Raw genomic sequence first — 15,618 nt, forward strand, 5'->3', positions numbered from 1 at the left:
GAGCCTCCCTCGGGTGTTCAGCGTCACCCCGTCTGCACAGTGTAGGTGCAGGGAGCCTCCCTTGTCACTCAGGTATATTTGTCTCCATGTGAGAACTGGGTACTACTGGGCTCCACACGCCAGCTTCACAGGCCTTCTGAAGACACCAGTTTCAAGTCTGCTGTGTTTACTCTTTTGTGGACGCCAATCGGCATGTAAATATGATCCTTATGTCTCACAAGAAGTAAAAGAAAATTTTAGGTCATGGATATGTTTTCTAAATAGTTTCTTTTTTGTAGAACTGAATATAATCATTCCTAAGCAAAACAGGGACTTTCTCGAGACCTCTGATCCTTTTTTCTTTGAACAGTCATATTGTGTTACAGAAGCTGAGTACAGAGGTTTAAATTCTCTTTTCTTTTATCCATTTATAGATCTTGGAATTTCTGGTACCACATCAAAAAAGTAAGTGTTTTGTAATGATCTGGTTTCTTTTTGACTATGTATTTGTACCAACTTGAGACTATCAAACATTATACTTATTGGAATAATTAATTATTCATTCTCAAACTAGGTAATTTCACAATTGCTTTTTATTTTGTTTTGAATTTTTGTTACTGTTTTTTTTGCTGGAACCTCCAACTGTTACTTTGCAATGAAAAGGAATAATATCTTTCGATCTCTAAGATTGTCACTAAGTTATATCTCCAAATATTTGGAAATTGTGGTTTCAAATATTTTAATAGTTTTAATTCTAGATTCATTACAACGTTCCTAGTTAACACTGATTTTTAAGAGGCATTCGTGGAGTGTCAACGTAAGGAAGGATGGCAGAAATGATGAACCAGATGCACCTTCTTCAAATGTGTGTTTTGTCACCGACGTTGGGACACGTTTTCCATAGGAAGTGTCTCACAGTCTCTGTCAGGCAGGTTGTAGTCATGACACAGTTGTGTGAAACCATTTCTTGAACCCTGTAAGAGCCAGAAAGTGCCATTATACATTTTATCGTATTTCTTACCCAGATTTTCCAGTTCTCTTAATAAGTAATGAGTTTTTTTCTTGCCAGAAAGATTACTTACTTATCAATGTATCTTAAATTCAACAAAATATAGGCATATGGTATTTAAGATATATTTGTTTGCTATTTTTTAATAACAAATGAAGGGCAGCATCCATAGCTCAATGGGTAGGGTGCCAGCCACATACACTGAAGCTGGAGGGATCGAACCTGGCCTGGGCCAGCTATAACAACGATGATAATTGCAACAACAAAAATAGCTGGGTGCTGTGGTAGGCGTCTGTAGTCCCAGCTACTTGAGAGGCTGAGACAAGAGAATCGCTTATGCTCAAGAGTTTGAGGTTGCTGTGAGCTGTGATGCTACAGTACTCTACTGAGGGCAACATAGTGAGACTGTCTCAAGAAAAAAAAATGAATTCAGTTGAATTTTCTCGCATATTTTTCTATTACAAGTAAAAGGAAATTCCTATTATCATTGAGATACAAACTCTAAATGAGATTTTTCAAATGCTTCTAAACTTCCTTAGATGGATCATGGTAAGACTTCCCCTCTTCATTACTGTGCAAACTGTCTAAACCCAAATGAAAGCATCCAAAGAGCCTCAATCATTTATTTTTTCTGACTTGTGGGGGAGGACTGTTTGTTTATTTGCTTCTCTTGAATGTTTGGTTTTAGGGGAGATCTTCAGTGGAATGCTGGAGAGAAGAAGTTGACTGGGGGAGCCAACTGGCAGCCGAAAGTCGCTCCCGCAACCTGGTCGGCAGGCGTCCCCCCGAGTGCACCTCTGGTACGTGACACTCAGAGGCCGGGTGGGGCCAACACTCTACCAGTTTCCAAGTATATAGGGCAGGTGCATTTTGTGTAACTTTGTTACTGATTTTGTCCTTTTTCTTCGACATTAAAGAAACATTAACAAGATGTAAAATTTACCAGAATGGTGATTCCATTGGCTTTATATTTAATAAAGATTATGATCTTTTTTTATTTTAAACATTTTGAAATGATTCCATGCTGCTTCTCTGTATGTAAAATTGTGGAAACGACTTCTCAAAAGTATTTGACAGCACCGATCATTATGCCTTTCTTCATTTCTGCCCACACTTCCCTGTTGTCTTACTAAGTCATGGACATCTGTTTCTCACCAGAAAGATTGGGCAGTTTTCTGTTGTGTAAGTGAAATTTCATTCTTAAAACCTCACGACTCCTGCTCACCGTTTTAAAACTTGAAATTACTAACACCACGTTTTCTGTAAAGTGTAAATAGGTTTCATTTCAGTATTTTAAATTTCTATTAATACATTTCCTCATTCTGGGAAAGAGCATATCACTGAAAATAATTATTGCTTTGTGAAATTTGCCAACACAACAAGAGCATGTTTCCAGGAGAGCAAGATGTGCTATTTTTCTGTGTGCCCCACGTACAGCAAAACTGGGCTAGTGTCTGTTTCCCAAGGTCACTGGCGTTTCCACCTTCGCTTACCCCACCTCTGCCTGTCTAAACCAGGCCCGTCTCTAAGGCGCTCCTGCTACCATCCTTTCCTTTTTGCCCGAATTAATTTCTAACCATCATTCACCAGCCTTGTCCAAACAAACATGCATGAACGTAAATTAGTACAAGTTTGAATAAAAAAAATTTTAGGAAGACACCATTAAAAATGTTGTGCTCCAAAAATTAATTTAAATATCCAAGTTTTGGAATTTAGGACACATTTTCTTAGAAAATTGTTTTGTAAATAGTCACTTTTATATAAACAGTTTTATAAATAAATACCTCAGTAATTTCAAATCAGTCTTTAAAAAGGCCTTTTGAATTCAGAATTTGCCACTAAGTAATACTAATAATTTTCACTAAATTACAATTTATGCATAATTTCCTCAGGGAAATCCATTGTACTCAGACCCAGGTTCTCACACCTGTGTGCTCTGCCCCCCCCCCCAAAATATACCTCGCAGTGCTGTGAGGACACCTGTGCACTGTGACCTCTATTGCTCACAGTCTAAAAGAACTTCATCATAAGGCTGGTTTCTAATAGGTCACTATGAGAAGATGGCTTGTTATGTCTACGTCTGTAAATCTTTCTACGCATTATTTTAAAACAGTACCTAAAAGGGCAGTTTTTGCATTTAGCTATGAATTAAAGAGTTTCATTTTAATTTTTATAAAGGAAACTTAGTAGAAAACTATAAATTTCTCTTCAACTGACCATGGATGACCATGATATTTATTGCCAAGCCAGGACCATTTGAGGGGGGAAGGGACTGTAACTGTCCCCTTGGCCGAGCATTTGCTGTGCCTGGAGACATGTGAGCAGGCAGGTCTGGCCCAGGGCCACACTCTGCTCTTAGGTCCAGACGGAAGCCTTTGAGAGCCTCTGTTCTGCTGTGGGTAGGGAGAAGGAGGATCAGTAAATGTAAATAAAATCCATGGGGGAAAAAAAGCTGCTTTAGAACTGATCTTAGAAGTCTGTTAACACTTTGTAATGGCGTGAAGTTTCACAGTGTGAATCGTCATTAGCAAAGGTGGGGAGCTGCTTCTCCTGTTCTCTGATGCGCAGAATTAGAGAGGCCTCATGTGCTGTCCTGAGGGGCTCATGCTCTGGGGTGTTACCCTTATCAGCAGGATAAAATTTATTTTTCTGCACAGTAGTGTCAGAATAATCACTGACACGTGTGATGTGGGTTGGAAGGGATGGTGGTGAGAACCTGATGTCTGGCAGATCAGCTGAAGGGAGGGTCAGAGCCGGGGCAGAGAGCACAGTTGTCAGGATTACTGGGGACAAGGCACCAGGAGGTGCCCAGGTTTCTGTGTGGGGCAGTTTGCCAGTAACCCAGGACAGAGCAGAAACTTGTAGGGATCATGGGTCAAACCTGCCCTTTTCCCCTGGGTTGGTTCACTGAAACATCAACTTACAGTTATGGTAGATTAGTAAAAGAAAGCTTTCTTTCCAAATACCATGTGCATGGGGGGAACCACAAGAATGATTTCCCACCATCTGAGTAATGGTCAAGGATTTTCAAAGAAGCTTTTTAGATGGGAGGGGAAAGAGTGTGGAAAGTATAAGTGCAGCATTTGGTTGCTGGAGGGGAATCTGTGTTGATGGGTGGAAACAGATTGATTTGCAGATTAACCTGAGAGACAGGTCTGTGCTTCAAATGACCTCGTAGCCAGGTCTGTTAGCATGTGATAAGGGGGGCAGCAGCCCCTTAGATTTAAGTAGAAAGATAAAGTCTTCCTTCAGTGTTTCCTGATTCTGAATAGCCTTTAATTCAAAATAATCTTTGTACCAAGGAATCATATTTGGGGGTGAAATTTCCTTAGCTCCTTCAAACAGTTTATTTGTGCAGAGAACAATTCATGAATCAGGCAGCACTCAGAATCAGAAGAGGCTCAGAGAGCTGTCGCTGGGGCAGGAAGCTTTTATTGGCTGGTGTGGGATATACAGAGACAAAATATATTGATGGGTCAGAGTAGCAAAATCACCCAGTTGGTGATTTCTGATTGGTGGAAAGTGTCTAGTCTGAGGTTACTTGTTGGTTTCCAATTGATAAAGTCTCTAGTTTCATTTTACTGTTGAAGTTGGGCTTTGGTTTGCTTATGTGGGAACTTAGAGTACTAGAGCAATACCAGACTAAGGGCATCTCAATTAAAATGTTTTTATCACCACAGAATCTAAAAGGTAATCTACCATTTTAGCAAAATGGCAAATTTAAATGATTTCTTTAAATTATTTGACTCATTTATTTTATCAAGAATTTCTACAGATTCATTTAATTTTAACAACTAATAAACCCTTTTTCTCCTTTATAACCTAAAATTCTAATGATGCAATTTGGGTTTGGTAAATAACCTACCACCTAGCCTATGAAAGTGATGGGCAGAGAGTGAGTCTGAAACCGTAATCTTTGTAGGTGTTTTCTTTTGAAAAAATTTTATTGAGATAAAATTCATAAAACATTTAAGACGTTTACCATTTTCAAGTCTACAAATTCAGTGATTATTAGGATATTTACAATGTTGTGAAACAATCACCATTATCTAATTCCAGAACGTTCCCTTCACCCCCAGAAGAAGCACAGACATTTCCTTCTCCCCTCTCTCAATGCCCTGGCATCCAATAATTTACTGTCTTTTCTGCTGATTCACCTATTCTTTTTATATTTCATATAAACAAAATGCTGTACTTCCCATAATGCACAACACATTTTTACAGCTGAATATAAAACATTGCATTGCTAGCCACCACGTTTTGTTTATCCGTTCATCAGTTGATGGACATTTGTGTTGTTTTTATTATATGTAAAAATAGAATGCTTCTGTTATTCATGTGCAACCTTCTGTATGAATACATGTCCTCAATTCTTTGGGGCATATACCTAGGAATGGAGTTTCTGGGTCACATGTAACTCTGTGTCTAACTTCTTGAGGAACTGCCAGACTTTTCCATGGAAGCGGCTCATTTCACATTCCCTCCAGCAATACACAGAGTTTCAATTCTTCCATATCCCCCCCGACACTTTCTGCTTTCTATTTCACTGTTTGTTACATCATCTTTGTGAACACAAAGTGGTTTTCATTGAGGTTTCGACGTGCACGTCCCCGACAGTCACACTGAACATCTTTTCTTGGGCTTCCTGGCTTCTAAAGCTTCTTTAGATAAAATCTGTTCACATTCTGGGAAGAATTATCTTTTCCTTTCACCCTGCTGGGTTTTCTGGCTGGGGCACAACACATTGGACTGACCCAAGGCAAGTTCACAAGAGTATAGCAAACAGAAGTTGACCAGCGTGAGCACATCACACGTACACATGGAGCACTCAGAGGGAGTAACTCAAAAGACCAGTGAGAACGTGGGCTTACAGAGCAGCTTATTAGAGGAATGATGCATTTTCAGAGAAGTGGCCAGACCTAGGAAAAGGACTTGGAGCTTCTAGAACAGCAAACACATGGGAAGCTTGCAGTAGATAAAGGCTAGTTAGTAAGGCTGAGACAGAATCACTTAAGCCCAAGAGTGATCCAGTCTCCTCTGGTGCCCTCTTCTGGCTCCTCAGGGTCTGACATTGTCTTTGGTGATGAACTTTCATCCTTCCTGATGGGGCGACCTCTAAATTTACGTCCCAAATAGATGGACAACAGAGAGATTTTCATGTTATCTGTTTCTTTTCAGTTGCCTTCAACTCAAATTAATTCTTATGCCAAAGTGGCATATTTGGGGTTGGAATATTCTGCTACCCTATAACATCATATGCTCATTTTATAATTAGGTTTTTGTCTTTTTATTGTGGCATTATAGGAGATATTTATATATTCTGGGTACTAGATGCTCATCATATATATGATTTGCAAATATTCTCTCTCATTCTGCTAGCTTTCTGGGGTATTTTTTTTTATTAAATCATAGCTGTGTACTTTAATGAAATTATGGGGTACAATGTGCTGGTTTTATATACAATTTGAAATACTTTCATCAAACTGGTCAACATAGCCTTCACCGCATTTTCTTAGTTATTGTGTTAAGACATTTATATTCTACACTTAGTAGATTTAACATGTACCCTTGTAAAATGCACCATAGGTGTGGTCCCACCAACTACCCTCCCTCTTCCCTTCCCCTCCCCCTCCTCTTTCCCCTTCATCTTGGGCTGTAGTTGGGTTATAGTTTTCATATGAACGTGTAGGTGCTTATATATTGGTTTAATAGTATGGCTGAATACATTGGATACTTTTTCTTCCATTTTTGAGATACTTTGCTAAGAAGAACATGTTCCAGCTCCATCCATATAAACATGAAAGAGTCTGCATAATATTCCATGGTGTACATATACCACAATTTATTAATCCATTCATGAGTTGATGGGCACTTGGGCTTCTTCCATGGCTTAGCAATTATAAATTGGGCTTCAATAAACATTCTGGTGCAAATATCTTTGTTATAAAGTGATTTTGGTCTTCTGGATATATAGCTAGTAGAGAAATTGTAGGATCAAATGGCAGGTCTATTTTTAGATCCCCGAGTGATCTCCAAACTGATCTCTTTCTGCTTTCTGTTTTCATAATATTGTCCTTTGATGCACAAAAGTTTTTAATTTTGATAAACTTTAATTTATCTTTTTTTCCTTTTATTGCTTGTACTTTTGGTTTCATATTGAAGAAACCATTTCCTTAATCCAAGGTCTTAAAGTTTTTCACCAATGTTTTTTTCTAGATGTTTCAAAGTAGTATCTCTTCCATTCCATCTTTGACCTATTTCGAGCTCATTTCTTCTATATGGTGTGAGATAAAGGTCCAAATTCATCATTTTGCATGTAGAAAATGATGTCTCAGGCTCGGTACCTGTAGCTCAGCAGCTAAGGCGCCAGCCACATATTCTGGTTGGCGAGTTCAAACCTGGCCCAGGCCTGCCAAACAACTATGACAACTACAACAACAACAAAAAAATAGCCAGGCGTTGTGGCAGGCGCCTATACGTACTCCCAGCTACTTGGGAGGCTGAGGCAAGAGAATCACTTAAGCCCAAGACTTTGAGGCTGCTGTGAGCTGTGGTGCCGAGGCACTCTACTGAGGGTGACATAGTGAGACTCTGTTTTAGAAAAAAGAAAACAGAAACGATGTCTGGGTTGACCGTGGATGTGTGGCTTCTTTCCAGACTCTTTGTTCTGTGTGTTCTGGATGTCTGTCCTTATGCCAGTACACATTGTTTCATTTAAGGTAGCTTTGTATTAAATTTTGAAGCCAGGAAATGTGAGTCCTCCAGAGTTTTTTTTTCTTTTTCTTCTTTTTGTTTTGGCTATTCTGCCCCCCTTGGATTTCCATATAAATTCTAGGTTCATGTTGTCCATTTCCCCAAAAAAGGCATTTGAGATTCTGATAAGGATTATATTACATCTGCATAGCAATTGGCAAATTATTGCCATTTTGATAATATTGAGTCTTCCAATCCATGAACAAAGGGTATTTTTCCATTTATTTAGTTCTTCTTTAATTTCTGTCAATAATGTTTTAGAGTTGTCAGCGTACACGTCTTGTACCTCTCTCGTTAAATTTATTCCTAAATATTTTATTTTATTTTTATTTATTTATTTTTTGCAGTTTTTGGCCGGGGCTGGGTTTGAACCCACCACCTCCAGCATATGGGGCCAGTGCCCTACTCCTTTGAGCTACAGTTACTTCCTAATATATTACTATTTTTGATGCTATTTTAAATGGAGATGTTTTCCTAGTTGCCCTTTTTTTTTGAGACAGAGTTTCACCCTAGGGAGAGTGCCATGGCGTCACAGCTCGCAGCAACCTCAAACTCTTGGGCTCAAGCGATCCACTTGTCTCAGCCTCCCAAGAAATGGGACTACAGGTGCCCGCCACAATGCCCAGCTCTTTTGTTAGAGACAGGGTCTCACTCTGGCTCAGGCTGGTCTTGAACCCATGAGCTCAGGCAGTCTTCGCACCTCGGCCTCCCATGGCACTGGGATTACAGGTGTGAGCCATGACGCCTGGTCTAGTTATATTGTTTGCTTCTTCCTTGGCTCATGTACATGAATACTACACGGATGTTTGTATGTTGATCTCGTATTCTGCAAACTTGTTTATTTGCTTTAATAATTTTTTGAATATGGATTCTTTAGGGTTTTCTATATAAAAATCATATCGGCTGTAAGTAGAGATAGTTTTATTCCTTCCTTTCCTTCCTGGATGCTATGTCTGTCTTCCCCTGCTAACTGCCCTACCTCGAATTTCCAGTACATCCTTGTCTTGTTCTTAGGGAGAAAGCTGTCAGTCACTCGCCACTAACTATGATATTGGCTGTGGAGTTTTTGTAGATGTCCTTTACCAAGTGGAGGAATTTCCCATCTATTTTTAGTTTGTTGAGCATTTTTTAGTTGTGAAAGATTTTGGTCAAATGCTTTTTCTGCATCTGTTAAGATGATCATTGTGATTTCTTTCTATTTTGTCTTGAGGTCTCCTAGGAGAGTGACTACAAACTCCAGCCTCGTGCTGACAGGGCCCCAGAGGAGGAGGTTGTGGGGTGCACTTTCCCTAAGAGGCTTCTTTATCCTGGGTGTGGCCTAACCCCTATCTGACCTCAGGAAACTTGTTAATACTGGCACATGCCCTGTGGCTCTTGTGTGACCTTGCCCAGTTTATTCATGCCAAAACAGACACTCTGTAGGCGAGCCCTGACCTGGAAAGAAGATGGATAGATTCTGGGGTGTCAGTCGGGGGTGGCACAGACGAGGCAGCCCAACAAAACACGTGCTAGAACATAATCGGTTGCATAACGTACAGACCAGGGAGAAGAGGGCAGCCAAGGAGAGGAGAAGCCATCGTAGACATATGTGCTCAACCACTGTTGAGGAGCAAAAGGGGAGAGAGAGAGGCACCTGTGGGCCTTTGCCAAGGTCCAGGATGCTACTGAAGCAGGTTTCCCACAGGAAGTTTTAACTTGTGGGTTTATAGCAAATAGGCACAGGTTCCATGGAGTCATGTGTGTCTGAGAGGTGGTCCTTACAGGGTGTCTGCATGGCAATGTACGGTGTAGGGTCAGTGGGGTGAACAAGTAGGTTATATCTAGCTGTCCCATAGGGAAGGGATCATCGGAGGGTGGTACAAGCAGATATCTGAATGACTGAACCGCCTTGAAGAGTCAGAACTGGGCAGAGACTGAGAACCAGAACTGTCGAGGGTGACCAACCCTTGCTTCTGATAGTAAGTAAAACCTATAACCTAAACAGATAAGGAGGGGACATAAAATCATAAGAATTCACTATTTTTCTTTCATTCTATTACTACAATGTATTACATTGATTAATTTCCATCTGCTAAGCCAACCTTGCATTCCTAGGATAAACCCCACTTGACCTTGGAGTATAATCCTCTTAGTACCTGCTGGATTTGGTATGCTAGTATTTCATTGAAGATTTTTGTGTCAATGATCTTAAGGGATTATTGGTCTGTACTTTACTTTGTGATGTTTTTGTTTGGCTTTGGTGTCAGGGTAATACTGGCATCCAAGAATGATTAGGAAGTATTCTCACCACTTCTGTTTCTTTCTTTCTTTCTTTTTTTTTTTGGAAATCCTGATATCCTTTATGCCTTTGGTAGAATTCACCAGTGAAGCCATCTGGTTCTTGGCTTTGGTTTATACAGAAGTTTTGTGCCTACTGATTAATTTCTTTACTTGTGATCCAGGTTTTCTATTTCCTCTTGAGTCAATTTGTGCAGTTTGTGTCTTTCTAGAAATTTGGCCATTTTGTTGAGGTTGTATAAAATTTTAACGATTAAGTATTTGTGATATTTCTATATAATCCTTTTTATTTCTGTGAGTTTGATGTGTCCCCACTTCCTTTGCTGATTTTGGTCATTTGAGTTTCTCTCTTTTTTTCTTGGTTTGTCTAGATAAAAGTTTGTCAATCTTATTGCTCTTTTCCAGAGCTGGTTTTTATTTCCTCTCTTGTTTTCCTGCCCTTTATTTCGTTCATAGCCACTCTAATCACAGTTAAATGCCTTCATCTCCACTCACTTTGGATCTGGGCGGCTCTTCTTTTGTCTGGTTTCCTAAGGCAGAAGTTTAGGTCATCACTGGAGCTGTTTTTCTTACACATGGGCCCCGCACTCTTGTTTCTTTGTATGCCATGTGAGTTTTATTGAAGCCTGGGCTTTTGAATATTGTGGCAAATCGGGAGATCAGATTCAACCCCTTCTGCAGGGTTTATAGTTGCTGCTTTTCATAGCTGCTGTTTAGTGACCGTCCTGAGCCAGTTCTAGAGAGTCTGTGTTCTTTGTCACATGTGACCATTGAACTATTCCTTTAGCTAAACACTCAGCTGAGGATTAAACATATATTCCTTAAACTGCTAGAACTAAAAATATCCCTATGCAGAGGGTTCTGTGTGCATGCTGGGTGTGGTGTGGCTTCACACTCCCACAGACCGTTCACAGCTCTGCCTTAGCCCCCGCTTACTGCCTGTACAGAGGCTCAAGGCTGGTCTGGGAAGAGCCCTTCTGAGGTTGTTCCTGGGCACATGCCAAGCCCTGGGCATGTGCATGGCCTTCCAGATACCCAGGGTAATGAGCTTTTCAAACCCTTAGTCCTAGAGCTTCTCATTCCCTGGCCTTTCCTCCCAAGCTTCGTATTTATTATTCCTGTTATTCACAGCCTCAGACAGCAACAACTATGATCTTCTCATGGTTTGTCCACAGAAGTCTTCAGGCGAGGACTTTGGCACTGGGCACATTCTACTTGGGCAAGACAGAGACAAGCCTTTTCAGCCAGTCTTTCCAAAAAGCCATTGAGACAGAACAGAGCAAGTAGCTAAACGCGTCCATCATTGCTCTCTTGGACTCTTTTGAGGAACATATGATGTTGTTTAGACTACAGCTAAGCTAGGGAGCAGAGGGTAGGACCAAGGTATGTGAAAGCACCACAAAACTCACTATTCTGACCAGATTCAGGAGAATTTCTTGAAAAAAATACTTCCTGGATTGCTACCACTCTTTAGTTGGTTTCTAGAGTTCTAAAAAGTTAATTCTGACAGTTTTTGCCTATTTTTTTCACTGCTTGTATGGATGGGATAACTTTTGGAGTTTCCGACTCCACCATTTCTGCTGACATCATTATACCATTTTCTTTTTAGGTGGTTTTTCTCTAATGGTTAATTTAAATTTAAGGGATTGCAGTGGGGTTAATTGTAAACAAAAGGGACATACTGGGGGACTTTGACATACAACTGAGAACTGTTAGCCCTGTGCCTGCAGTGGGGTCGCGAGCTGAGTCACATGTCCCCCAAATGCTTCCGAACATTGGAACTAACAGTTGTTACTGTGAATGTTTACAAGAGTCAAAAGTCAGAAAGAGGTGAGCATAACGCAGAAAATAGTGTAAAAATGAGAGGAACGGGAACCAAGCATGGAAACATGAACAAAATCGTGATCCTCAGATGTTGAATTCAGTACTGTGCGACCGAGGGGATGTCAGACAGGAGAATGTGAGCTTGAGGACGTCCGACTCATTTGTGGGGAGGGTGAGATGAGGTGTAGTGAGTGTCAGACAGGAGAAGATGAGCTTGAGGAGGTCCGACTCATTTGTGGAGAGGGTGAGATGAGGCGTAGTGAGTGTCAGACGGGAGAAGATGAGCTTGAGGACGTCTGACTCATTTGCAGGGAGGGTGAAATGAGGCGTAGTGAGGACACCGCTGCTGTGCCTCAGCTGCAGGCCAGCGAGTCCACGTGCCGGCAATGGTGGACGTCCAGTCAAGAGCCTTGTTTATATCATCACCATGGTCCTGGAGCCTCTTTTATTTAAATTTAAAATACATTGCCCAGCCTGAACAAGAACAAGACTCCATCTCTAAAAAACTGGCCAGGTGTGTGGCAGGAGCCTGTAGCCTCAGCTACTTAGGAGGCTGAGGCAAGAGGATCATTTGAGGTCTAGAGTTTGAGGTTGCTGTGAGCTGTGATGCCACAGCACTCTACCAAGGGTGACAGAGTGAGACTCTGTCTCAAAAAAAAAATTGCAAATTGCTTTACATACCACATATAATACTTGAGATGCACACATTTTTTAATTATATTCTGTCATTTTAAAACAAAATTATGTTCTTTCCATTTATTGTTGTTGTGTGCTTTGTGTGTACACAGCAAGGAGCTGTCCCTCCAACCAGCTCAGTTCCTCCTGTTACTGGGGCCCCAGCGGTTGGACAGCCTGGACCAGGGTTTGGAATGGTAAGTGGCCTGTGCTAAAAATTGTAATTGGTATTTGTAAGTTCTTTCCCAAATCCCAAAGATTTTCTTTCCCCTTGTTGTACAAAGTAACAAGTATAGAATGTGATTCTTCTCAAAATGCAGTTAAGTAAAACTTAGCAAGTTAAGTCATCTGTTTTAGCCCGTCAGTCGTCTACACATGAAGTGATAAAATCAGTTATAAAACACTTAAATTCCACCATAAAAATAATTTCTATAGTACATCATTATATCATTTTGCAATAATATTCACCAAATATAATCTTAGTTTAGATATCAAAGTCAACCCTGAAGTTACTGTACTAAGACTTTGCACTTGTCACTGGTAGGGCCATCTTTGGTAAAGAGGAAAGTTTTTGCCCCCCCCCTCACAGATGCTGCTTACGTGAGGGGGTGAATTAACAGGCATGCCCAAGGGGTGAGATGCCCAGCAGGCCTGTGCCCCACTACCTCAGTGATTTTTACGGTACTCAGACTCCAAAATCACAATTTATACTTTCTCACGAATGTGGCTTTCTCAAAAGTTGTTAGAAGCACATCAAGGCATTAAATGTCAGTAGTGCCCTCCTGCGTTCCACCCATGTGCTGAACCACTCTTCCCTCAGCCTCCTGCCGGGACAGCCATGCCCATGATGCCCCAGCAGCCTGTCATGTTCGCGCAGCCCATGATGAGGCCGCCCTTCGGAGCTGCCGCCGGACCTGGCACGCAGGTCAGTTTCTTAAATGTCCACAGGTTTCTTAAATGTCCACAGTTTCTTAAATGTCCACAGTTTCTTAAATGTCCACTTAACTGCTAAGTGTAAAACTTCCATGTGGCAAGCTGCTTAAAGAGTGTTTTTACCTAACATATAACATACCTGTTGCTTCAGAGGTAAAGGGAGTGTGAAAAACAGATTAGTGATAGTGTGAGGTTTGGAGAAAAATAAGAGAAATAATCCACTGTCCCGAGGTCCCTCCATTCTTTTCCTACTGAATTCAAGAATGGTTCCCAAGAATAACCAGACAGGGCTTCCAAGGCATATGTCCCAGAGAAACGGATGCTTCTGATCCATAGTGCTATTATGCTATTAATTATTGTCTGTTATTCCCAGACTTAGCAAAAAAAAGTTAAAAGCACAGTCCTCCAGGCTGCCAAGTCTGCCCACGGCTCATGACACTCCCTGCCACGAGTTTCCCAAACCTCACAGTCATGGAACCACCGCCCTCAGGACCCCTCAGCTCACATGCCAGGCACAAGCTTGGGAGTCTCCAGGGCCACTTCCACTTCAGACCAGCCACCCTCAAGATTAGACAGTTCCTTCAAATTAATCACAATACTCAGAAAAATGCCAAACTTGGGATTACAGTTTTATTGCAGTGGAAGGATACAAATTAGTTTCAGTTCTAGGAAGAAAGGCTCAGGCACATCTGGGAGTGTCCCGAGAATGAAGCTGCTCTGTCTTCAGGGACATGTCCTCCTGGCCTCGGTGGTGTCCCGAGTTACTGAGGCTTCATTATGTAGGAACGATTGGTTGAATCCTTAATCAAACACAGTCTCTAACACACACACCCCCAGAGATCCAGCTGGCATCATATGGCAAAGACCCAGTCCTCTAATCATGTGGTCTTTCCGGGTGGCCAGCCTCCACTCTGAGTCACCCATTAGCATAAACCATCGGGTGTGGTTTGAGGAGCCCACCACAAATAAGACATTCCCATCACTCAGGAAATCACAAGGATTTAGAGGGTACCTGCCAAGATTCTGGGCAAAGAGAGAACCGTTCTTTAGAGGAGGCCACACTTCTCACCACACCATGTGCTGCTTCCGTTTATAGAGATGCCCGGATCCGGGCACGTTGCTGTCTTTGCTGCCAGTGGTGCCAGCTACAGTGATGTGTCACCTCTCTGGTTTTACATTGTCTGGCCAAAGTGCTAGAACCAGGGAGGTTTTCACTGTGAGAAGTTGACTTGTATGGAGTCAGAACACAGAATTATAACCTTATTATCAGCATGCTAATAAAACTAAACCAAATAGTTCAAATATGCTTTAATGGTATCAGTAAGTGGTTTTACTCCCTATAATATTTTTTTTAATTACCAAATGAATATTTACTTCATCTTAGCCAAAGGATACCCACTGTGAACTTTCTGAATGTACTTTTTTTTTTTTTTTTGGTTTTAAGGTAGACTTTCATAGGTGCTGCACCTGTTTTGTTTCAGATTAATATGAGACGACATAATTAGATTACAATGTTTGCATTTTAAAGGCCCTGTTGTAAGCTCAGTGCCTGTAACTCAGCAGCTAAGGGTGCCAGCCACATACACTGGAGCTGGTGGGTTTGAACCCAGCCTAAGCCTACCAAACAACAATGACAACTACAACCAAAAAATAGCTGGGTGTTGCGGCAGGAGCCTGTAGTCCCAGCTACCTGGGGGGCTTAAGCCCAAGAGTTGGAGGTTGCTGTGAGCTGTGATGCCATTACACTCAACCGAGGGCAACATAGTGACACTCTGTCTAAATAAATAAATAAAGTCCCTGTTGGAGCTGTGTCCCACACCCAGGATGTGTGCCATGTACCCTTACATTACGCCCATTACATGGGAGCACCCCAACCCCCCCACCTCCCTCTCCCCCCTTCTCTTTTCTCCCCTTCCACCCCCCCAACTTGAATTGAATTGCGTTTCCTCTTGTGTAGGCAGGTAGGAATTAGTCTACTGGCCTCGTGTTAGTACTGAATGCATCCTTCTGCTTCTTTGATCTCACTCAGTCTATCCTCCATCTGTTCCCTAAATTTAATTTCAACTTGTTCACTGTAACCCCTCAAAAGCCCTAGTGACCAAGAGAAAGAACAGTGGTTTTGAAAGAGAAATTTAGGGCTAGGCGCCTATAGCTCACCCGGCTAAGGT

General features: G+C 41.5%; 1 protein-coding gene across 4 annotated transcripts in view; it reads left to right on the forward strand.

Annotated features, from left to right (window-relative positions):
• SNAP91 (synaptosome associated protein 91) overlaps positions 1 to 15,618 on the forward strand; it is a 149,425-nt gene that overhangs the window by 131,542 nt on the left and 2,265 nt on the right. For all 4 annotated transcript variants that reach the window (XM_012812398.2, XM_003801298.1, XM_003801299.1 and 1 more), the window contains 4 exons: positions 414 to 444; positions 1,677 to 1,788; positions 12,631 to 12,714; positions 13,338 to 13,442. In XM_012812398.2, coding sequence (XP_012667852.1) covers positions 414 to 444; positions 1,677 to 1,788; positions 12,631 to 12,714; positions 13,338 to 13,442 — 332 coding nt within the window. The remainder of the gene's footprint in view (positions 1 to 413; positions 445 to 1,676; positions 1,789 to 12,630; positions 12,715 to 13,337; positions 13,443 to 15,618) is intronic.

The sequence above is a fragment of the Otolemur garnettii genome, unplaced genomic scaffold, assembly GCF_000181295.1.
Source record: "Otolemur garnettii isolate 467f Iridium unplaced genomic scaffold, OtoGar3 scaffold00205, whole genome shotgun sequence".
Classification (NCBI taxonomy): Eukaryota; Metazoa; Chordata; class Mammalia; order Primates; family Galagidae; genus Otolemur; species Otolemur garnettii.